The following is a 24,041-nucleotide window of genomic DNA, read 5'->3' as shown; positions in this document are numbered from 1 at the left end:
ATTTTGGTTCCCTGAGAAGTTTGAAAACTTTTTTTTTAGCTTATGCCAGTGACATGGGATACTAAAGTCATTTTGGAATGAATTCCTGGAAATAAGTTATACAGCTCTGACAGTTATAGTAGTTTTTACAGCCTTCAGGTTACATTTTGGTGTCCTAAAGCAGGAATTTATTGGGTATCCTAATTATTACAGCTCTCCAAAGTGCCAAACTAAGTACCTTTTCTATGCTTCTAGAGAATCTGGCTCCTTAAAAATTTGTTACAGTTCATTTTAAAGCTATTTTTGAATATTAGTCTAACGGCTTGGCTAATGGTCATTGCTCATTTAAGCTAAAGTTAACATTTCTTTAAAGGAACCTTTGATTTTACTTTCAGTTATCCAAGCAATTACACTAATGACATCATAAATGGAAGAGTAATTTATGTGGTATAAGTGCATATGGGAATGGTAGTGAACTTTCTTTACAGTTTATGCATTGCAGTAAGGCAATTTTTAAGTAATGACAAGGACTCTGACATATTTGGATATACCACTGGGCTAGACATTGCATAGAATATGGCTAGTCACAAGCTCTCATGATAACATTTGTTTAATTTCAATCTATACCAAGAAGGATAAAAATATAGAAATAACCCTTAATAGTTTTATTGAGATATAACAGATGTATAATAAACTCCATGCATTTAAAGTATACAATTCAATCAGTTTTGGCATATGCATACACCAATGAAATCATGGCCACAGTCAAGATAATAAACATGGCATCACTTCCCAGAGTTTCCTTATGTACTTGTGTTATCACTCTATCTTGCCCATCCCAATCCTCTTCCCCAAACAACCTCTAAGGTACTGTCTGCCACTATAGGTTTGTCTGTGTTGTCTAGACTCTTATTTCATTGAAATCATGTAATATGCACCTTTATTTGGTTTGGCTTTTTTTCACTCAGCATAATTATTTGAAATTCACCCATGTTGTGTGTGTAGCAATAGCTTCTTCCTACTCATTGCTGAGTAATATTCCACTAAATGAATATACCGCAGTTTGTTTATCTGCTGATGAGCACTTGGATTGTTTCTAGATTTTGGCTATCACAAATAGAGCTTCACTGAACATTTGTATAGATATATCCTTTTCTCTTGAATAAACGTGAATGCTAACCTCAGTTATTAGCTCCAATTTTGTTTTGTTTTTGTTTTTGGTAGCTTCTATTACATTTTCTATATAGATTATATTGTAATGAAATAAAGATAATTTTATTTTTTCCTTTAAAATTTGGAAGTATTGTATTTATTTTCATTGCCTGATTATTACACTGGCTAGAGCCTCTACCTCTAGTACAATGTCAAATATAATTATTGAGAGCAGACATTCCTATTTTGTTTCCAATCTTGGGGTAAACCATTCAGAATTTCACCATTAGGTATGATGCTAGCTGTAGATGTTCACAGACATCCTTTATTAGGTTGAGGAAGTTTCCTTGAATTCCTAGTTTGCTTAAAATTCTTATCAGGATTGGATGCCAAACTTCGTCAAATGCTTCTTCTGCATCAATTGAGATGATCATGTCTTTTTTCCCCCCAGTTTGCTAGTATTGTGAACTACCTTGTTGATTTTCAAATATTAAGCAAACCTTTAAATTCTGGAATAAACCTTACTTGATCATGATATATTGTCTTTTTAATATTTTGTAGCTTCAATTCAGCAAAATATATTTACATTACTTCTTTAAAGTGCTGGATAACTTTGTACCCTGGATGCCATCATGAGCATTCATCAAGTGCATGAACTATTTAGCTAAATTACCTATATTAAAATCCAGTCTTTGTAAATTACTTAATCTTTCCGTGCTTCAGTTTACTCATAGATAAAATGTCAATAAAAGATAATAGCTTAGCTGTATCATAGGCTATTGATAGGATTCAATAGGATAATGCAGTTGGGAAAGTACTGCAATGCTTAATATATAACATGTGGTAGACTTGCTCAGATAGTATTAACATATTTTGAGTGACTGTGGTAAGTTCGGACCAGTAATGTGTGGCAGTAATGGTGGGAGAAGATGAGGGGAGAGGGTTTTGGAATAATTATAAGAGTTACAGGGATCCCTGGGTGGCGCAGCGGTTTGGCGCCTGCCTTTGGCCCAGGGCGCGATCCTGGAGACCCGGGATCGAATCCCACATCAGGCTCCCAGTGCATGGAGCCTGCTTCTCTCTCTGCCTGTGTCTCTGCCTCTCTCTCTCTCTCTCTGTGACTATCATAAATAAATAAAAATTAAAAAAAAAAAGAAAAAAAAAGAGTTACTGAGGCAGATGGAGACATTGCTAAGAGTCAGTGACAAAAAAACAAAAACAAAAACAAACAAAAAAAACATAAGAGGTGGAATTAGGGAGAGGAATGCTGGTTTGGAGTTGGCAAAGGAGAAAAATTCTGGGCTAATTCTGGAGGTGAAGAGCCGAGTATCCCTAGACTATATTTGTTTAGACGATAAAGGGACTTTTATGCAGGAGATACAAGGGTCAACCAGGTAATAAGATGCAGTTAATAATACCAAGGTCCAAGTTCCAATTCCCCCCTTGCATCTAATTTCTTGGGACCTGACCCATAATGATCTTCATATAGCTTAGTTCCATGGATCTCTCTATCAGTCTAGTGAAGCTATACAGTCCTCCTCTGGATAAAAATTTTAAATGTATGGATAAAATAAATAGGATTAAAAATAACTGTGAAATACTTACTCTTCTACACACAGGCTCTCCCAGAGGGTGAGGGGTTGTATTTGTGGATGCCAAGTGAAGAAATGGGATAATAAGTGAGATGGAGACTGAAACAGGTAGAAAAATTAAGATTATATTTCTTAAATTCTTTTTTAAAGATTTCATTTATTTGTTTGTTTATTTATTTATTTATTTATTTATTTATTTATTTATTTATTTATTTATTTATTTATGAGAGACACATAGAGAGAGGTAGAGACATAGGCAGAGGGAGAAGTAGACTTCCTGTGGTGAGCCTGATGCAGCACTAGATCCCAGGACCCTGAGATCACACCCTGAGCCAAAGGCAGACACTCAACCACTGAGCCACCCAGGTACACCTATTTCTTAAATTTCTTATTGTCAAGTGAAATTTACGTTTCTTCTTTAAATTTTTATTCTTTTTTTTTTAAGTAAGCTCCACGCCCATCGTGGAGCCCAACATGGGGCTTGAACTCATGATTGTGAGCTTCAGATGCTTAACTGACCCCATTTCTTTCAATCCTTTATTCAAGTGTTATCTTTTAGTGGGGCCTTATCTGGGTGACTTTCTATAACACCAATCTGATTTCATACTGTCTGTGTTCCCTAGCCCACTTCTTTGACTTCATTTTCCCTGAGCACTTGCCATTCTTTCAACACAGGTTCAGCCACCATGTGCTGGGGTCAAATCCTTACCACCTCCTGCTTTTGTATGATCTGTATAGCTAATGAGAAGTTTTACCTTTTTCAATGTTTTTTAAGAAATCAGAAGAGGAATGTTTCATAACATGAGAACATTTTAACAGATTCAAATTTCAATGTTTACAAAGGCAAGTTTTATTGTAACAGCACCACACTCATTTTTTGTTTACATATTGTCTTAGCTGTTTTCATATCAGGAGTTCAAAACTAAATAGTTGTATTATCTGGCCCTTTTGCAGAAAAAGGTTGCTGGCCTCTCATGTAAAATACTATGTTTTGGGGATGCCTGGCTGGCTCCAATGGTAGAGCAAGTGACTCTTGATCTTGTGGTTGTGAGTTTGAGCCCCATGTTGGGGGGTAGAGATTACTTTTAAAAATATGTTTTTAGTTTTAGTTCTGTGCATACTATTTTGTCTGTTACATTTTATCTTTCTTTCCCCCCTACTAGCATATAAATCCTTTGAGGGTAGGAATTAATCTCTTTTGTTGCCTAGTCTACTTCTGATACCTAGAAATTTGTGTGGCATGTTGTAAATACTTACTAAACATTTGCTAATTGAATATCTGCCACATCAATAACATGATATATGGAGCAGTTGAAATAAAGTAAGTACTATCAGAAAGGGAAGAGATGTATCAATGTATGGATTTTTGAGACTTCCTTGGTAAAGGATCTTAATGGATGAGTATACCTCTGCTAGGCAGAGAGGAGAGGGGATGCCAAAAAACACCAGGAAATGAGAAGGAGCTCAGTTTGCTAAGGTGCGCATGGCTTATTCAAGGCGTACTGAGAAAGACAGACAAAATAGTTAAAGGTTTACATGAGAAAGAAAAAGAAGTACATTTGGAAAGTGTAAAAGTGGATTGAAATTACGTACAGCCTAAAATGCCAGGATAAGACATTTGGCTTGAGACCAACTTTTCAATGTCCTGACTCATATCTGTTTGTTTACAAACGTTGGAAAGAAATAGGGGAGGAAAAGGTTACAACTCAACTGAGAAGATGTCAATTTGCCCTGTAGTTACTTGTGATTTGGAGCAATTCCAAACAAAAGCAGCAAATCGAAAGATTCCATCCCCTTTATTTTCTTCCCTTCACTTTAAGAATGCCAATTACAAGTGATTGAAAGAAAACATTTTCTTGGTATTTCCCCAGACCTGATTGTATTACAAGTCTGGAGACAATCTCCAGGGCTCCAGCCAGGACACATTTATAGGATACTGAGTTTGAATTTTATGCCTTGTTTTTGCCATTATGTGGAGGTTACTTTGATGTTTATTATACTGCTGGATTGATACAAATTATAGTCAGATAAATGCAATCAACGTATCTTATTAGTTGTTCAAATTGTGACTTGCCCTCAGTAGGGAACAATGGTAATTTCTGATATTTTAGAAATTTGATACAACTACCTGGCTCAATTCTCAAGTCATTGAAGGGAAATTTTTATACTTTTAACCGACTTCAACTTTCAGTATTTGATTTAATATGCACTTGCTGATATCAGTTATTACCAGATAGAAGAATTTTAATAAGGGACACGAAGTGTATGAATTAATGGATTCAGTCAAATTCATATAAAAAAATTAAAAACACGAAATATTTCTTGTTGGTGATAAAACAGGATTATGTGATTATAAAATGGAGCTTGAGAATACAACATTAAATTCCAGCATAAACATTTCATAATGCTGAACTATGCATTTTCAACAGGGACATATCACCTTCCAAGGGGGGTAAAATCTATTCTTGGGGAGTGAAAAAAAATTTAAATATTGCAGTGGGTTGTGGTCTCCATATTGCCCACAATATGAAAAAAGATACACTACATATCTTTGGTATTAAAATTTTAACTGTAGAAAAGAAGAAAAAAAAGTATATGAAGACCACTTAGGAGGGGAGAATAATAGTAATAATAATAATAATAATAATAGTTCAAAAACACTGAAATAAAAAAAATGGATGCTTATCTTCTTTTTGCCATTAATCTTGATATCCTGATAACTATATTTATAAACTGTGTTGTGTGTATCTTCAAGGTATCTGTATTGTGTGTGTATGCATATGTGCTTATACATTCTATTCAGCTAAGATATAATTGACTCAAGGGTAGGGGCTGAGCCTCCTATGTTTTATGACTTTGTGAGAAGTTATAATTTATACGTATCTTAGAATAGCTAGATAGTCTGACTGATTAAAGATGAATCATTAAGTTTTTTCTAATCCTATATTCTGACTTTTTTATCAACAATTTCTTCATAGATTTTCTAATAATTTGTAAACCAAAAGAAATACTAATTAAAAATCATTCCATCACAAATCCTATTATCAAGTAAAGAATCCCTTTGCAATATGAATAAAATGCACACTATGTATTGGCTTATAAAAACAACAGGAATTAATTTTTTATCCTTCTGGAGAATGAAAGTCCAGGATGTCAGCATAGTCTGCTTCTGGTGAGGGCCCTCTTGTGGTTGCAGAATCCTGACTTCTTATTGTATTCCTAGAAAAAAGAGCGCATATTTGTAATTTTAATAATCTAGGCCTCCATTTTTTCAACTGTGAAATGGCTGTTATAATACCATCAAATTTTACAGCGCTGTTGTGAGAATTAAATGAGATAAGAGGTACCAAACTGTTAGTATAGAGGCTAACACATAATAATAGCAAAGTAAATTGTAATGATAAGGTGATGGTAGTGTAGAATGAGCAGTATAGTAGTGATAACGATAGAGTAGTGTACTAACACCATGTTATCTACAAGTTCAAATTTCCATGTAAAACTATTATTTCAGAAACTCAACTCAGTGACATGAAATATGTTAAAATAATAGGATATTTTCAGCCTGAGACATAATCAGTGGCTTTTAGAAAGTTGATAGTCATGGTGAGCAAATGAAGCCCAAATGAGACAGTTCAACTAAGAAAAAGGGGAAAAAATTAGCAGAAAGGGGTCATGATAAGAATAAATTACAGGCACCATACATGAGACAAAAAAAGAGAAGAGGTGAAGAGAGAGAAAGCTGTCACTTTAAAGGAATATTCAAATTTCAAAAGGAGAAATGTTTCCAGTTGAAGTAAGATCCAGTTATGACTATGCTCATGGAGAGCTAAAGATAATCTTATCTGTGGGAGTTTAAAAACAGTTATATCAGTTTTTTGGATGGATCATCAACATGTCTGTTGATATAAAGGAGAAACATGGCAGGAGATTGGGTGAGAAAGAAAACAATTGGGCTAGTTCTTTCAAATAAAATATGAGTGTCTCAAGACGACCAAGATATTCTGGTGACAAGAGATTCAAGAGTGTATAACAAGCAAATTCTGCTAAACTGAGTTAATGTTTGTGAACTATTTACAACAGTAAATGGTGCATTTTTGCATGCTAAATAAGAGTATATGTAACAAAGATATGTACATAGGTATAATGTACTCCTAATGGTGCAGGTATACAATGCATATTCTTTGAAAGGGTGGTCATGGTGGTTATCAGGAAAAAGACCAATAATTGTTCACTGCATGTTCATGGCAGGATTATACAGGGGTTACTTCCCTAAAACTGACGAGCCAATCTAAAAGAAGTTGGCAACTCAAATCTCTTCTATTCAATTGGACTGGACAGGTAATGTGCTGTGTGACCTCTGGCTTAACTGTTAATGCTTATAATAAAAAAATTATAGTCAAACTATTACATGTGCTCAGAAAATAAGAAATTAGTTATGAACACCCCATTGAATGCAGAGAGGGTTGAATGTCCACAGTTTCTGTTAAAGCATCATTGAAGTAATTCCCCTACCACCGACTGAACATTTCTGTAGAACTCATCTAAATGTGCTCAATGAATCCCCAGAGAGTTTCTGCTTCATTAACTGTTTACATGGTGACCTCAATAGAAAGGTTTTAGCCTGATGAGATGTCTCTCTTACAGGCTGCCTTAGGCACCAATTGTAGTAAGGCTGCACAACTCCTCATGATATATTGAGAATTGAGAAATATTGCATTAGCATTCTTAATCTTGCCACATTAAGCACTGAAACACCCCTTGTTGTGTTAACCTCTAACTAGCCCCCATAATGACACATCATAAGCTCTATCCCTGAAGTCTTCTATGTCTACCTATTTGGAATGAAAGATATATATGTGGTATTTTCTGCTCAAATTTCAGAGCTCTTAAAGGCTAGATTTGAAAGCAGATATTAAACATTCCATTCATTTTTTAATGGCATTATTATTTGCATCATATATTACAAAGTCAAGGAAACTCAAGTACTCAGATTTCACTGGGCATCTTCTTTGTTGACTCTTTGAGCCCATGTCAATTCTCTCTTATCCATATTTCTGCAAATCTACACAGCTTAAATTTAGTTTTCACTTGTTATTTCCTCACAGAAAACCCTCTGAAAATGGGCTTATCTCCTCTTTTATTACCTTCAGATCCTCAGTACAGTGATGAACATATAGTTGGTATATAGGGAATAATCACTGCTGAAATAGGTAACAGGTATGTGATTTGTTATATCTAACCATTTTTTTCTTATAGCACTAAGATCTGGGTTTTGAGACTTCTAAGAATGAATATATTTTGTTGATTCCATCTATATCCTCTTCTCTTAGCCTCTCTAAACTAAAGACAGTGGGTTTTCAGGATGGATTCAGTATTTTAAATTTAGATAATTTCAACTAAAAAGTTATATGCAACTATTTCTGTAATGTAATTGTAAGGGTAGAATTAATCTGAAGTCAGAATGACTTTGTAAGGTTCAGTCTCTTGACCAGAATAAAAAAGTAAAAAAAGTCTTCTTGGGGCAGCCCTGGTGGTGCAGCGGTTTAGCGCTGCCTGTAGCCCAGGGCATGAACCTGGAGACCCTGGATCGAGTCCCACGTCAGGCTCTCTGTATGATGCCTGCTTCTCCCTCTGCCTGTGTCTCTGCCTCCCCCTCTCTCTCTCTGTCTCTATGAATAAATAAATAAAATCTTAAAAAAAAAAGTCTTCTCTACTGATATCATGGGCTTTCCTTTTTTTTTCCCCCACAGAATATTTTTATTACCCTACTCCTTGTACCATGTATGGAAACAGTATGTTTCAGTTTTAAGTCCAATAGAAAAGATAATTTTTGCAGATAGCTGGAATTCACTGACAGAATGAAACATCCAAGTTTTTAAATTTGAAATTAAAAAGTACTTTAACCATAGGCAGCTTCAGGCAGAGCAGACTCCTATACTGCACCCCTATGAAACTAGGTTTTCGCTGATCAGAGAAGTCTCTTCTTGCCAGAACTGGTTTCTCTGCTCAGTAGGTTCAGAAGCGGGTTACCATATTGCTCACTGGACCCCATCAGTTGCCTGTGGTCTGCTAAGTGACGGAAGACAATATGACTAAGTCTCCAGTGCCGCTTTACATCACATGGAGGGAATCAGATTTACAGCTGGATGAGAAAGTTCTCAAACATTGCAGAGTACTGTGAGATAAGAGGGACTCATTTTATTACAATAGTAGTATGAGTAGTGGTAACAGTAGCAATAATAATGGTAGTAGGAACTGTAATATCATTAATTAAGAATCTGGTTCATATAGGGCTGAAAGGCATTCTCAGGGCTTCTTCATATGACCTAAAATTTCAGAATGAAGCAAATTTTTATTTGCAGGTATGTGTACACATATATATGTGGATAAATACAGATACATGTATATTTGTATAATTTTTTGCACTTTATTAGGTGCATTTCTGCCCTTTCCCAGCTATTGCTCCAATTCTTCATGACCCTGGGTTCTCAAGCCTTAATTTTCTTTTTTTGTTATTGTCACATATAAGTTTAATATTCAGGGCCAAGAAGAGCATGAAATGTCCTACTGTTTTCAGTTGCAAAAAACTGAACACATGCAAAAAGACTTAAGTAGAAAGCTGCTTATTTAAAGACTTTAGCAGATAATCCTTGGATAATCAAGTGTCACAAGGCAGCTAGAAATGTTAAGCTATAACAAAAGCCATTGTCTCCATCTCTCATTTAAGTGCATTTACACTTTTGCTTATTTTCTCATTTCTTTTCTCACATTCTCTGTTTCCCAAAACTTGTTCATGGCCTTTATTTACTATCCCTAGTGCCTAGTCTCACACCAACTTGATATGACTTTTCAGTTCAAGAGCCCATCATTATTTGATGGGTTGATTCTTATGGTTTCTATACTCTAATTCTTTGAAAAGGAAACATAATAGACTCTTTGCAGGTTAAGATCCAGTTTAGGTGTCATCAGCTATGACCCATTAAAGATGATACTCAGTTGGGAAAGGGAGGAGAAATATATTGCCCAAATGTATATTCTTCCAAGAGAGATTGCTGGTGAACATGAGAGACTCCTAACTCTGGCTGGTGATCATGAGAGACTCCTAACTCTGGGAAATGAACAAGGGGTAGTGGAAGAGGAGGTGGGCAGGGGGATGGGGTGACTGGGTGACAGGCACTGATGGGGGCACTTGACGGGATGAGCACTGGGGGTTATATTATATGTTGGCAAATTGAACTCCAATAAAAAATATACCAAAAAAAGAAATTGTTGGTAATGACTCAAGGATTTGAATATCTTTACCATGATAAAAATTGTTTTTGACATAATTCAAATGAAACCAATAATTCTGTGTCTTAGTTAAAATAGTGACTCCATATTCACTTGCACATTTAATGAAAAGTATCTCAAATAAACTTACAGAAATTCTATTATTTGGGATATCAGAAAATACACCCTTTACTCATCATTGATGTCTAGGTGCTTTTTTATCTGACCTTGCTAGTGACCAAGAGAGTCCTTGGCTCTTACTTCTATGGTGTGGTTTAACCACATGAGTCACATCCACCCCCTGAACTAAGTTACAGAAGTATAGACTATATGCTCATGTCCTTTAGATCAAAGAACAGAATTCTTTATGTGAGCTAAGACTGGATATGATAAGATGAAAGAAACTCCAAAATGTTGGAGGCAATTAATTTGCATTTGAATGTTTTATTATGTGTAATATTTTCTTCCCTTTTGTTATACTGAGTTTATGTTTTTAAAGAAAAAATATATTTCATCTTATGATTAGATTTGCCTTGTTTTATCTATAAAAGAGAAGTGCTTAAACTTTTTTGTCATCTTAGATTTTTTGAGACTCTAAGAAACTTATGAACCTTTGCCTAAAAAAAATGCTTAAAAAATTTTTCCCTACCATTTCAAGTGTTTCACTAAATCTCTAAAGCTCATTCACAGCTTCCCTAAGGGTTCAGAGTTCATTCTCAAATGTACCACTATAATGAGAATAACAGGAATATTTTCCAATCATTGCTTAGAAAACATATTTAAAGATTTTTTAAAATTTATTTATGGCAGAGAGAGAGAGAGAGAGAGAGAGAGAGAGAGAGAGAGAGGCAGAGGCACAGGCAGAAGGAGAAGCAGGCTCCATGAGGAGCCCGATGTGGGACTCGATCCCAGGTCTCCAGGATCAAACCCTGGGCCAAAAGTGGCGCCAAATCGACAGGCTACCGGGGCTGCCCAGAAAACATATTTAAATAGGACATTATGATTGCTGCTAAATTATTTGCTCTAAGTTTTCCAAGTTCACCAATACATGAATCTAAAAATCTTAAGAACATTTATGTGTCCCAGTTTTTTATTCTGCAAGTGTGCCAACCAAGATAATCAGCAATCTAAATCTAACAGGGATCAGGGAAGCTCAGTGGTATTAATTTTTTAGAGTAAAAAAATCCTTATTTAAATATAATCCTACAAAGGAACCCCAATATGAAAACTGATAAAAAGTAAACTGATTAGTTAAAGTATAATTTAAAAGGGTCATAGGTGAGTCCTACTCGTGTATTTATTTTTCTCACTTGTCCATTCCAGCCCCAAACAGAACCCTTGAGAATCCCCAGAAATGTGAAACATGTTAATAAGATGAAGATGAAGAAAGTATAAGAGTATTTTAAGTAGACAGGATAGTATTCAGAAAGGTATCAAGAAAAGAACAGAAGTTAAATACTGCCTTAAAGAATTGTAATGTGGGTGCGTAGAGAACAGATGATAGATTTTTACAACAGCCTCTTCCTCCAGGGCCTTATATTTTATATTACATATAAAATATTATTTATATTTTATATTAAATAATTTGAATACTATTCTGCAAGTATGAGAACTCATTGTGGATTTTAAGTAGAGTAGTAATGTAATAAGATTCAAATCTCATAAAGATCACTCTGAAAACTGTATATAAGACAAATTAGAAGAAAAAACTAACTGGGGACAAAAGGAGATAATTTAAGTAATTCATGAGAGAAGTTATTTGAGCCAGAATTAAGAAAATAACATCACAAGTAGAGCAAAGTTTCCAAAGATATTTGAAGATATCTGAAATATCTTTGGAATAAGTACTGACCAACTTGGATCATTTGGATATGGGTTGTAAATAAAAGAGGTAGCTACTATTTCTACCATATTGTTCATGTGTGGTGCAAGGGGGAAGTGCAGGATAGATAGGGTGGAAAATTTCAAGTTCATGTTGCCCAGTCCTCTAGTTCTTTCACGTGCATAAAATGTCACTTTCTAGCTACATGATCATTTCTCCACTTACAGTATGTGTTTTATGAAGAATTCTTTAACGTCAGGGTGGAAATAGGTTAATTCAAAGTAGCTTAATCAGCAGGAACATCTAGGTTAAAAAGGATGGTTATACCATGGCTCAGCTGCAAGAAGTTCACTATGTGCGTTTGACAGTGTCTGCCATGTCTGTGGAAGAGAGAAATATCTTGTTTATTGGATATACAGTTATACATATAAAAGTCACCACGCCCACATATGAGATTTGTTACAAAGAGTATTAATTTATCAATAGCAAGGCCAAAAAAAAACCTTATAAATTTGATGAATTAAACTGTAAATTCACTTATTATTTATTTTATTCATCCACATTTATTGAGTGACTATATATGTATTTCTTTTATCATGGAAAGCAGACAACTTGAATAAAGGAAAAGACACAGTTCTTATTTTTAAAAAGCTTATGGCTGAAATGTTGATATCATTGTGCAGGAGTATCATCAGGTATCTCTTAGGGCAGATCTGATTTCCTGAAATATTTAATGAGTCAGTTCTCCTGCTTCATGAAAGGGTACACCTGAGAATCCTCAATAGGAAGGGTAAACCTGTGCTAGTAAAACTGAAGCACCTTCTGTTCCACCAGAAATCTTAGTCAGCTTTGAAGAAGACTACCTGAAAAGCCTTTGGGGAAGGCAGAAATGACAAATAGTTTGGTCTAAATCTCAAAACCCTACTGGAATATATTCATGAATATATATATATTGATTATATTTATATATATAGATGAATATTATATATTCATGATAAATATATATATATGATTCATGATGAATATATATATTCAAATTAAAAATGCCTAGAAGAAAGTGTAAGGCTTTTCAGTAAACAAATGCTGTAACAGAGCACTGTAATTGTAACTTTGAGAAAGATCTCTAGGCACAAGCTCTCTTAGAGCCTGTTGACCATAACACAGAGACAATGACTTATGACTTGTGAATGAAAATGGATTACCATTAGGAGACAATGGGGGTTTACCCAACAGCTTATGTGAAGCTATATCTTTGGAGAAAAGACTTTCAAAAACACTCCAGAATTTGACACTGATCACCTTTGGATTTGCCTGGCTTGCTGTTTAGATATCTCTACTCTAGGAAACAATTTGGTCAAGTCTGAGCTGGGATGAAAGCAAAGAAGAAACATGGGCAAACACAATTTACTTCCATCTCTCCACTGACTGATCAAAAGGGTACAAAATAAATATTTAGTGAGCCAAGTAATAAATAAATACATGATATTTAATCTATAAGGGTTTAAGTTTTACTAATGTTGCTGGGGATTTTTTCTTTTCTTTTTTTAATAGAAGACAGGTTCTTTCACATTTCCTCTCTCTGTTTCTCCATTTATCATGTCCCTCTCCAAGTGAACATATACCTTCCACAAAAGATACGTGCTGGCTGCTTTTCCTCCAATGCAGTATCAAATGCATATATTTTAGAATGCTCTGTTTTTTTTTAATGCACTGCTTCATAGTAGATAGTAATACAGCATTGTTCGTATCATCATCATCATCATCAGGAATTACAGCATACACTTTGAAGCCAATATTAGTTTGCATGTCATTAGCTGCTAACATTCTGTTAGTCTCTTAATTGGGAATCACTTAATTAAACTAACAAGGTCAATGGCAATTCCTTTTTCTTAAGCTCCAGAGCACACTCATGACAGCCATGGATATTTTTCCTTCTTCAGATTAAATTACTTCACTTTTAAATAGTCATTAACTGCAGCCCTAACACTCCTTTTCCAAACTGGCCTGAGGTATACATGGGAGTTCACACACATATTCACTGAGATTGCTGCTTGGGAAAGGGCTCCTACTCTCTGACTTTCCATGTACTGCTAGAGAGTTGAGCAGGCTCAATGATAAATCACGCAGTGTTTTGGTTTATTCTTCAATGCAATTTCCCCAAAACATTTTTGACAACCATTTAATTTGCAGAGCAATATTTATGTACTAACCTACACTTCAAGCAATTTATTCTTGAATATGAAGTAGGAGCAACAGACACAATAGTATGATTTCAGTAAATAACAAAAATTTACAGCAATTGTTGCCATATTAGGATATACCTTTACAGTCTTCAGAAATAGATAGGATTTTAAGAGAAAAATGCCTTTCAAAATGACAAGCAAGATGTAAAATTGAGATAAACAGCTCTGGAGAATGAGTACCCAATTGCACGTGGTCTTATTGTTGAGCTTGTTACGTTGCTTACCTTCTTGATTTTGGACTAATGTATCATTTTAAAGGCTGATACACAAGCAATAGAGTAGATTCTTCCCAATAATTTTGTCTGCTTCTCTTATTCATGAAACACTGGAATTAGATTTAGTTTAGCTATGGAAATTGGAAGAGAATAAAAGTTTGCCCTTGTGACTTAATGGTAAAGCTTCCCATTTCATATCCTATGACATTGAGAGCATGCCTACTCACTTATCCTTTAGAAATGCTCTAATGGGATTGAGGATAAAATGGATAATTATTTTTCAGAGACAAGTTTGTTGGCAGAGACTGTAACTTCTGATTACTCCAGTCTGAGTACTCCACCAATTTATTTATCCTATTGTATTTAAATGCTCTTTTAAACCAAATAACTGCATTGCTGCAACAACCAAAAGAATAAACTTACCAACATATATTTTCTGAGCATGTACATATATATACATATACATACATTTATATATATGTATGTATATGTATATATATGTAGGCATTAAGGCATTAAGGAGGTTTCACACAACTGTAAAACACCAAGACTTCAATAGACTCACAACTAAGAGATAAATAGCAGTAATTTAAAAGTATGAACAAAATGTTATATTCCAAAACAAGACAGTGCTACAAGAAATACCTCAGATGAATATTATCAGAGTGGTTTAGCTAGCTGGAATAGAATAGTTGTTCCTAGAAAAAAAAAGGAACTTGTGATGGGCTTTTAAGGAGGCAGGATTGACTACAGAAGAGAAGAAAGAGTGGGATTTTAAGAGTGAAAATGATGGTATAGATGTAAAAAATGTGAAGATCCTTCTAGAAGCTAACAGATATTTTGTAAAAGAGAAATGTTTTTACTCATTTGGATAGAAATTATGTTGGATAAGTATAAAAGGTCAATTTGAGGAAATTCAATGTCAGAGAGTTTTTTAAAGCCTATATTATATAGTTTGATAATCATGTTGTATTGTTTCTCTAGCAGAGAAGTCATAAAATTTTAAATTTAACTTTAAAGAAACCAGAATTCATTAATGTATTGGTTTGTTTGTATTTTATGTATTCCTTTATTTCCCCCATTAAATGTAGGTAATGTTCTGGTCATTAAGGATCTAGCACTGAACAAACAAAACAAAGCCTGCTCTTGTGGAATTTATATTCTGGTAGTAAAAAATATATATAAATAAAACAAGTAAGTGAATATATCAAATTAGATACAGTTAATAATGAAGGAAAAAAACCCATAAGGCAGGGAGAGGAAATATGAAGTGTCTAATACATTGAAATGTTTGCTCGAGAGGCCAACGAAGTCTTCATTGAGAAGGTGACTTCTGAGTCAAGGCCTACAGGAAGTGAAAAATAGTCATCTATGTAGATATCTGGGGTCAGGAAGAGAATGACAAGTAGGGAAAGAACACTATGCCTGGGTGAATCAGTGGTTTAGCACCTGCCTTCAGCCCAGGGTGGAGTCCCAGGATTGAGTCCCACATCAGGCTCCCTGCATGGTTCTGCTTATGTCTCTGCCTCTCTCTGTGTGTCTCTCATGAATAAATAAATAAAATCTTTTAAAAAAAGAAGCTTCTGCCTTGAGCAGAAGCTTGATATGTTCTGATTCACAGTGGGTTATGTGGTGGTATTAATATGGCTGTTAAATACATCTACAGACAAAAAAAGTTTTTAAAATTGAAAACCAATAAATTAGAAAGGTATAGGAGTCCAAGGAAGTATTCAAGTAGGTGTGTACTTCTAAAAGACTAACACAGATACGTATTAATATCTCTTTTATATTATAACTTCATCAGATCTATGGCAAGCATAGCAAACAAACATTTTTATGAAAGTACTTTCTAGTCATTAAGTGACTTAGTCTGAATCAGCATTTGTCATGTGATCTAATGGAACAAGTTCAGAATTATGAGTAAGCATACATGGATTTTATTCTTTTTTAAAAAGATTTTATTTATTTATTTGAAAGAGAGAGAGAGAGCAGGGAGAGGAGGGAGAGGGAGAAGCAGACTCTGTGTTGAGTGTGGAATCTGACATGGGGCTCAATCCCACGGCACATGAGATCATGACCTGAACTGAAATCACAGGTTGGCACTTAACTGACTGAGCCACCCAGGTGACCCGATACATGGGTTTTAAAACTATATCAGCAACTAAGAAGCTCTGTAGTCTTAGGTAAATCAATGAATGCATTCAGAACTCAGACACTCCCTACTCTGCCCATCTCCTGTTACTACTACCATGGCCCTTTTTAATTGCAAGCAGGGAACCCGCTCGGGTGTTTTCTAGGACTAAACCAGATGAAAATTCATTCCTATCTTCTGCTTTTCATTCTAATCTCCTCTGATTCTCTAACCATAAGTGTTCCATTGTCACTGTGCACACACATTAGATAACTTACTGTGCACTGTGTTATTTTATAGCTGCCTGCTCCAACCCCCATTTTTCTCCTTGTACATAATCTAGTATTCTTTCTCTTAAAAATTCAGGACTTCTCTGTTGGCATATTCCCTCCTTGGCTTGCCTGTCAGGAAAGGGGTGGATCTACCTAATTTTATATATGGCTAACATTCTATATCACAAATCTACATATACAGTGAGTTTTCTAAATACACTGTATTAACTATTGCTTCTTCAGGTCTTCTATTGGTAATACTGGTCTTAGCATGTGTGTTTCATAGCATGATGTGTTCATAGTTAATAATCTTACATGGTCATTGGAAATCTACCTGAGTCCCCTAACACGATACTCAAAAAAGTGCTATGGAACTGGTTCTGGGTAATTGGTTTTTGACTTGGACATTTGTAATCCAGGCAATTAAATTATAATCCTCACCTTTGTCATGATCATTAACATCACTATCATGATTATAGTCAATGTATATTGAGTACTTGCTGTGTACCAGGAGTGGAGCCAAGAAATGTATATAGGTTATCTCATTTAATCTTCACAAACTATCCTAAGAAGTAATATTATTAGCCCAATTTTTTTTCAGATGATGAAACTGAGGTACAGAAAGGCTAAGTTATTTGTCTAAGGTCAAAAACTGTAAGTGATCAAGCTGAAATTTGAATCCATAACATTTCACTTTGAAGGTCTTAAGAGTATCTCTAGCTATTCATTTTGGCCTCAAAAATGAAAGTGGGGTTAAGGCTTTTCTTCAGTGGCAAAAATATAAATATTTTCCTTACCTACTGTAATAAAAATTAATAAGAATGGTAATATTTCTGAAATGTTTATCACTGGCCATAAGAATATGAACAGGGAGAATGACAATATGTATGTATATAAATACGCAATACACATACACCAAATTATGACTGTAATAAAGCAAATTTCTCCAAACACTTCAGTACCTTTCAAATCTAGTGTTAAAAAATAGTAGGCAGTGTTATTGATTTGTGTCCTTGTAGATTCTGAAACAAACTGTGCTATGTAACACAGACCACATAGTATTTACAGATGAATGAAGGCATCGACCAACTGTCCAAATAGGCAGAGAACAGAGGAAATGATGTGAGTTTATTTGGAGATGCCTATCATCAAGCTCACATTTCAGGCAATTGTAAAGCTGTGGAATATATTATAAACAGATTCGTTATAATTTAATAGTGTTTTTTCCCTCCTGGAACAAGAGAACATAAATGTGAGCAATAACATTTTAGGATACGTAATAGTTCAGGATGGGCTTTCTTTGGCATTTTGATGAATAAAAGAAAAGATGAGAACAAAATTTTTCATCCAGGCAAATGGATCTGGATTATTAGAATATAAAAGTTAATCACACAACCCCATTAAACACGTAAGGCAGCATATAATAGCAGGAATACTAATGCTAGGAAAAAGTTTTCCTAGGGTACTGGGAAAAGGGCTGAATTGCAATTAGGTAATTCACTGGTTCTTTCCCTGATGAGCTATGATTCCAATATTTTCCTACATTTCTGTTCCTTCAACTGTAAAATGAGTAATTTAGGTTGAGATAATCTCTAGGAGCCTTTCTAGTCCTAGCATTCTGCTATTTGGGTTTTGATTAGAACAGAGAATTCCTTTAGGACCAAAATTTATCTATTATGAGAATAACTTCCAGCACTATCTAATATATTGCTTAATGTGAACTGCAAGATTATTTTCATTTTAAAAAGAGTTTGTTGCAGTATAATGAATGGAATATTGGCTCTGGAGTCAGAGATTCAGGTTTTTATCCCAACATTTCCATACATTTTGCTATGGATATGCTACTTAAATCTGTTACATATGAGGCTCAATATACCATTGGATGTTTGAAATAACAAGACCTATTTCACACAGATGAGATAAACTTATAATGTTTTGAGAGCACTTTATAACTGGTGAATTGATGTAAATACAAAAGGAACATACAGGCCGTTATAGGATCTTAGACCTTTAACATAACAATTCCATAAGGACGAGGACAACATCTGTTCTAGTTTGGGTTATTATAACAACAAACCATGGACTGAAGGGTTTAGACTACAGAAATTTATTTCTCATAGTTCTGGAGGTTGGAATGTCTGAGATCAGGGTGCCAGCGTATTTGATTTCTAGTGAAAGTGCTATTCCTGCTTTCTAGACAACCATCTTCTTGTTTTGTTCTCACATTGCAGAGAGAGCTATCCAGGCTTATCATCTCCTTACAAAGATACCAATCTTGTCATGGAGGCTCCAACCACAGCACCTAATTCTATTCCTAATTCTAATTATCTCCCAAAGACCCTACTTACAAACACCATCAGATTGGGGATTAGGACCTGACCTGTGAATTTAGGAGGGGGCACAAATATTCAGTCTATAACAATGGCAAATTAAAAACTGAATTCTGAACATTTAGAACTGGCCTGGCTCAGAGTAAGAGCTCAATAAATACCTTTATGATTGAATAAACAACAAATGATACTTAACTTACTTTGGATCATAAGGCCTTCCTATGATGTCTCAAATTACTCTGAGGTTTTATATTCCTGTGCATTTACTGCTAACCTCTATCATGTATTATAGATGACTCCTAATATTTGAGATTCTGGAAAATAAAAATAATCTTTAGTTATCTTCCCATAGCAGATAGTCTCTTAACTCAAAGGTTAATATAAAATATGTTAACAGATATAGTGAAGAAAACACAGGCTTTATGTCTCATGGATCTGGTTTCTCAGATCTTAGCCTGTCTTGAAGCCTCAAGAAATTGACATGGAGAAAGATAAAGAAATACAGAGAAAGAAATAGCCTCACAAGATTATTCAGTGAATTAATTTCGATTGTGTTTATAAATTAACTAATTCAGTATAGCCCGTAATAGGAAGTCAATAAATATTTATTCCTTTTTTTATCCATGCTATGATGATATCTCCTAATTGATAAGTAGGAAACTGGGATAGATAAATGGAAAAATATAAAGTGTCACTGCCATATCTCAAGATAACAATGAGATCATCACTATTTATGTCCAACTCCTTGAAAGGAAAAGATGTGACGGAGAGAAAAGATCCCTATTCAACTGCTGGATTTGTGAGAAACTGTAATATGTTACCTAAAATAAAAATTTGTGACCACCTGGGTGTCTCGGTTAAGTGTCTGCCTTCAGCTAAGGTCATGACCTCGGGGTCATGGGATCAAGCCCCACATGGGGCTTGGTGGGGAGTCTGCTTCTCTCTCTCTCTCTCTCTCTCCCCCCCTTTGCTCCTTCCCACTGCTCATTTTCTCTCTCAAGTAAATAAAATCTTAAAAAAAAGAAAAGAAAAATTTGTTATATAGAGTAGAAAAGTAACGTACACGTAACATCTAGAATACATGCTCCAAGAGGTTACATCAATTTGCTTATGAGATACAGTAATATGGCTGGGGTAAGATGACGGAGGAGTAGGGTCCCCAAGTCACCCGGCCCCACCAGCTTACCTAGATAAATTTCAAATAATCCTGAAAACCTATGAATTCGATTTGATATTTAGAGAGAGAACAGCTGGAACCCTACAAAGAGAAGGGTTTTGGCTTCTAACAAGGTGGGATGGCAGGAGGAAAAAAAATAAAAAAGGATCAGGTGGGGGAGGGCCCGCGAGGAGCCGGGCTGAGGCCGCGGCCAGAGCCTCCAGCTCCCGAGAGCCCAGCCCCGAGACGCGGGAGCTTTAAAGATCCGCCCGGATTCGTCCCGGACGAAAGGCGCTCGCAGGGAGCTCGGGCGGGATCCCAGGAGGGGCCGCGGAGCCCCCAGTCTCCCGCGGTCACTAACAGGAGGTGCGCCCGGGGGACAGCGCCCCACACCCCGCGGCCGAGCTCGGGGAAGGGCTGCAGCGCCCCGGCGGGGCCTCGGGAGAAGCCGCTGGGTCGGGGGGCTCCGGGGGAGGGGGCTGCACCTGCTGCCTTCGGGAGCCGAGGCCGGGAGCGCGAGTCCAGAGGCGCAGGCCCCAGACCCAGGGTGCGGGGGACACAGCCCAGGGCCCTGCGCTCCCCCCGGGACAGGGAGGCGGGGAGGGCTCAGGACAGCGAGGACGCTCCTGCCAGGGGCCCCGAGCTGTGCAGATCGGCGGCCCCGCCCCGGGAGCATCCAGGCCGGTGAGGACTAGGACTAGGAGCTGCGGGAGTTACTGCGGGAGCAAACTCCAGGGCTGGGGAGCTGCCGCCGCCAGTGTGGTCGTTCCTCCTGGTGTCACCTTGTGCCTGGGATGGGGCCGGGCCCCAGGGAACAGGGGCCTCACGGGGTCAGCAGCTCCCACTGAGCCCGGCACCTGGCGGGGCGGGGGGGGGGGAGCTCCCCCAGGTGCACACACCTGAGAATCAGCACAGCAGGCCGCTCCCCCAGAAGACCAGCTGGAAGGACAGGGGAAGAGCAAGTTCTGGACGGAAACTGGTCCAGAACTGGAAAGCGCTGGGAAGCTCCAGGGGAAGTGGAGGGATTTACAGTATATAGAACCAGAGGGTAACCCTAATTTTTCTTTTTTTTCTTCCTTTTACAGTACAACTCATTTTTATATCAGACTGTAAATTTCCAATTATTTTTTCTCTTTTCCCACCTTAACTGCAATACTTTATGACCTCTTTATTTTTAGGATTCTTCCTTTTTGACTTTCATATTTCTACAGCTACAGGTCTTAGATGTTCTCCACTTCTAGATTCCCTTCAACATACTCCACTTAATTTTGGGAGATATACAAGATAGGTTTTTTTGTATCATTTTGTGTTTTTTGTTTTCTCTGCCTCATTTTGTTCTACAATAGTGGAAGTTAATACATTCTAAAACATGACTGGCATGCAACCAGAACGAAGTGGTATACCGTGTTGGTTCATTCTGTGAGATTCATTCCCATTCTGCTCCCCTTTCTATATCATTTATGTTTTGGTGGTCAGTGTTGGGACCCTCTACAAGTATTTCTGGTTTACATAAATTTGGAAATGAGCATGTTCTAACATACAGAACTTAATATACTCAGAACCAAGAGGATCACCCTCTGGAACCTCTCAAGATAGACTACATTCTCCTCCACTACAACTTCATCACCACCACCATCTTCCAGTCTCCCCTCTTGTTTTTCTTCTCCTGTTTTTTTTTTCTTCTTTTTCTCTTCTCTCTTTTTTTTTTCTCTTCTTTCTCTTTTTTTCTCTTCTTCTTTAGGATTCCTGGCTTTTTATTTTATACTACTTTGTTTTAAAATTTGCTTTTCACTTTAGTGGTCCTTTTGTTTTATTTCATTCTGATCTTTGTTTTCAATTTCTAGTATCTGACCTTGTCAGAAACATCTAGAGTGAAATTTACTCAGTTCATGGTTGATATTCTTGACTCAGCCCACTCATACAACCACTCTGCACCAAGCAAAATGATTAGAAACAATAACTCACCACAAAAGAATCAGAAACAGTACTCTCTGCCACAGAGTTAAACAATTTGTATTACAATTCATTGTCAGAAAGCCAATTCAGGGGATCCCTGGGTGGCGCAGCGGTTTAGCGCCTGCCTTTGGCCCAGGGCGCGATCCTGGAGACCCAGGATCGAATCCCACGTCGGGCTCCCGGTGCATGGAGCCTGCTTCTCCTTCTGCCTATGTCTCTGCCTCTCTCTCTCTCTGTGACTATGATAAATAAATAAATAAATTAAAAAAAAAAAAAAAAAAGAAAGCCAATTCAGAAGCACAATTATAAAGCTACTAGTGGCTCTGGAAAAAAAGCATAAAGGACTCTAGAGACTTTGTTACTGCCGAATTGAGATCTAATCAGGCCAAAATTAAAAATCAATTAAATGAGATGCAATTCAAAATGGAGGTCCTAACGACGAAGGTTAATGAGGTAGAACAAAGAGTGAGTGACATAGAAGACAAGTTGGTGGTAAGGAAGGAAGCTGAGGAAGAAAGAGAAAAACAATGAAGAGCCCATGAGGAAAGGCTTAGGGAAATAAATGATAGAGAAGGAAGAACATACACCTAACTGGGATTCCAGAAGAGACTGAGAGAGAGAGAGAGGACCACAAAGTATATTTGAACAAATCATAGCTGAGAACTTCCCAAAACTGGGGAAGGGAACGTCATTCATATCCAAGAGACAGAATCCCCCCAAAATGAATAAAAACCATTTAACACATTGATATTTAATGGTGAAACTTGCAAATTCCAAAGATAAAGAGAAGATCCTTAAAGCAGCAAGAGACAAGAGATTCTGAACTTACATGGGGAGAAATACTAGATTAACAGCAGACCTCCCCACAGACACCTGACAGGCCAGAAAGGGCTGGCAGATATATTCAGGGTCCTAAATGAGAAGAACATGCAACCAAGAATACTCTATCCAGCAAGGCTCTCATTCAGAATACAAGGAGAGATAAAGAGCTTCCAAGATAGGCAGAAACTGAAAGAATATGTGACCACCAAACCAGCTCTGCAAGAAATATTAAGGGGGGCCCTGTAAAAGAAAGAGGAAGCCCAAAGAAATAATCCACAAAAACAGGGACTGAATAGGTATTACGAGGACAGTAAATTCATATCTATCAATAGTTACTCTGAACGTGAATGGGCTTAATGATCCCATCAAAAGACACAGGGTTTGGGACTGGATAAAAAAGTAAGACCCATCTATATGCTATATACAAGAGACTCATTTTAGACCTAAAGACACCTCTAGCCTGAAAATGGAAGGGTGGAGAATCATTTACCATTCAAATGGTCCTCAAAAGAAAGCGGGGGTAGCAATCCTCCTATCAGATAAATTGAAGTTTATCCCAAAGACCTGTAGTAAGAGATGAAGAGGGTCACTATATCATACTTAAAGGGTCTATGCAACAAGAAGACCTAACAATCATGAATATTTATGCCCCTAAAATGGGAGCTGCCAAGTATACCAATCAATTAATAACCAAAGTAAAGACAAACTTAGATAGTAATACACTAATACTGGGAGACTGCAACACGGCACTTTCTGCAACTGACATATTTTATAAGCACAACATCTCCAAAGAAACAAGAGCCTTAAATGATACACTGGACCAGATGGATTTCACAGATATTTACAGAACATTACATCCAAAAGCAACTGAAAACACATTCTTCTCAAGTGCACATGGAACATTCTCCAGAATAGACTACATACTGGGTCAAAAAACAGGTCCCAACTGATACCAAAAGATTGGGATTATCCCCTGCATATATTCAGATCATAATGCTTTGAAACTAGAACTCAATCACAAGAAGAAATTTGGAAGAAACTAAAACACCTGGAAGTTAAAGAGCATCCTGCTAAAAGATGAAAAGGTCAACCAGGAAGTTAG

At 36.6% G+C, this 24,041-nt stretch overlaps 1 protein-coding gene across 23 annotated transcripts in view; it reads right to left on the bottom strand.

The window, feature by feature from the left end:
* Positions 1–24,041, bottom strand: part of LOC144315690 (uncharacterized) — a 317,078-nt gene that overhangs the window by 161,127 nt on the left and 131,910 nt on the right. For 13 of the 23 annotated variants that reach the window (XR_013381471.1, XR_013381464.1, XR_013381467.1 and 10 more), the window contains exons 2-3: positions 12,142–12,194; positions 2,737–2,822 (exon numbers count right to left, since the gene is read on the bottom strand). Coding sequence is in view for 1 of the 23 variants with exons in the window: in XM_077900617.1 (XP_077756743.1) it covers positions 2,737–2,822; positions 12,142–12,194 (139 nt within the window). In the remaining 22 variants the exon portion in view is untranslated. Of the gene's footprint in view, positions 1–2,736; positions 5,943–12,039; positions 12,195–19,205; positions 19,315–24,041 lie in introns of those variants that run through there. The other 10 variants (XR_013381480.1, XR_013381479.1, XR_013381485.1 and 7 more) reach the window with 8 other exon arrangements.

Source organism: Canis aureus, chromosome 6 (genome assembly GCF_053574225.1).
Source record: "Canis aureus isolate CA01 chromosome 6, VMU_Caureus_v.1.0, whole genome shotgun sequence".
NCBI lineage: Eukaryota > Metazoa > Chordata > Mammalia > Carnivora > Canidae > Canis > Canis aureus.
This window is presented reverse-complemented; position numbering and strand designations above follow the sequence as displayed.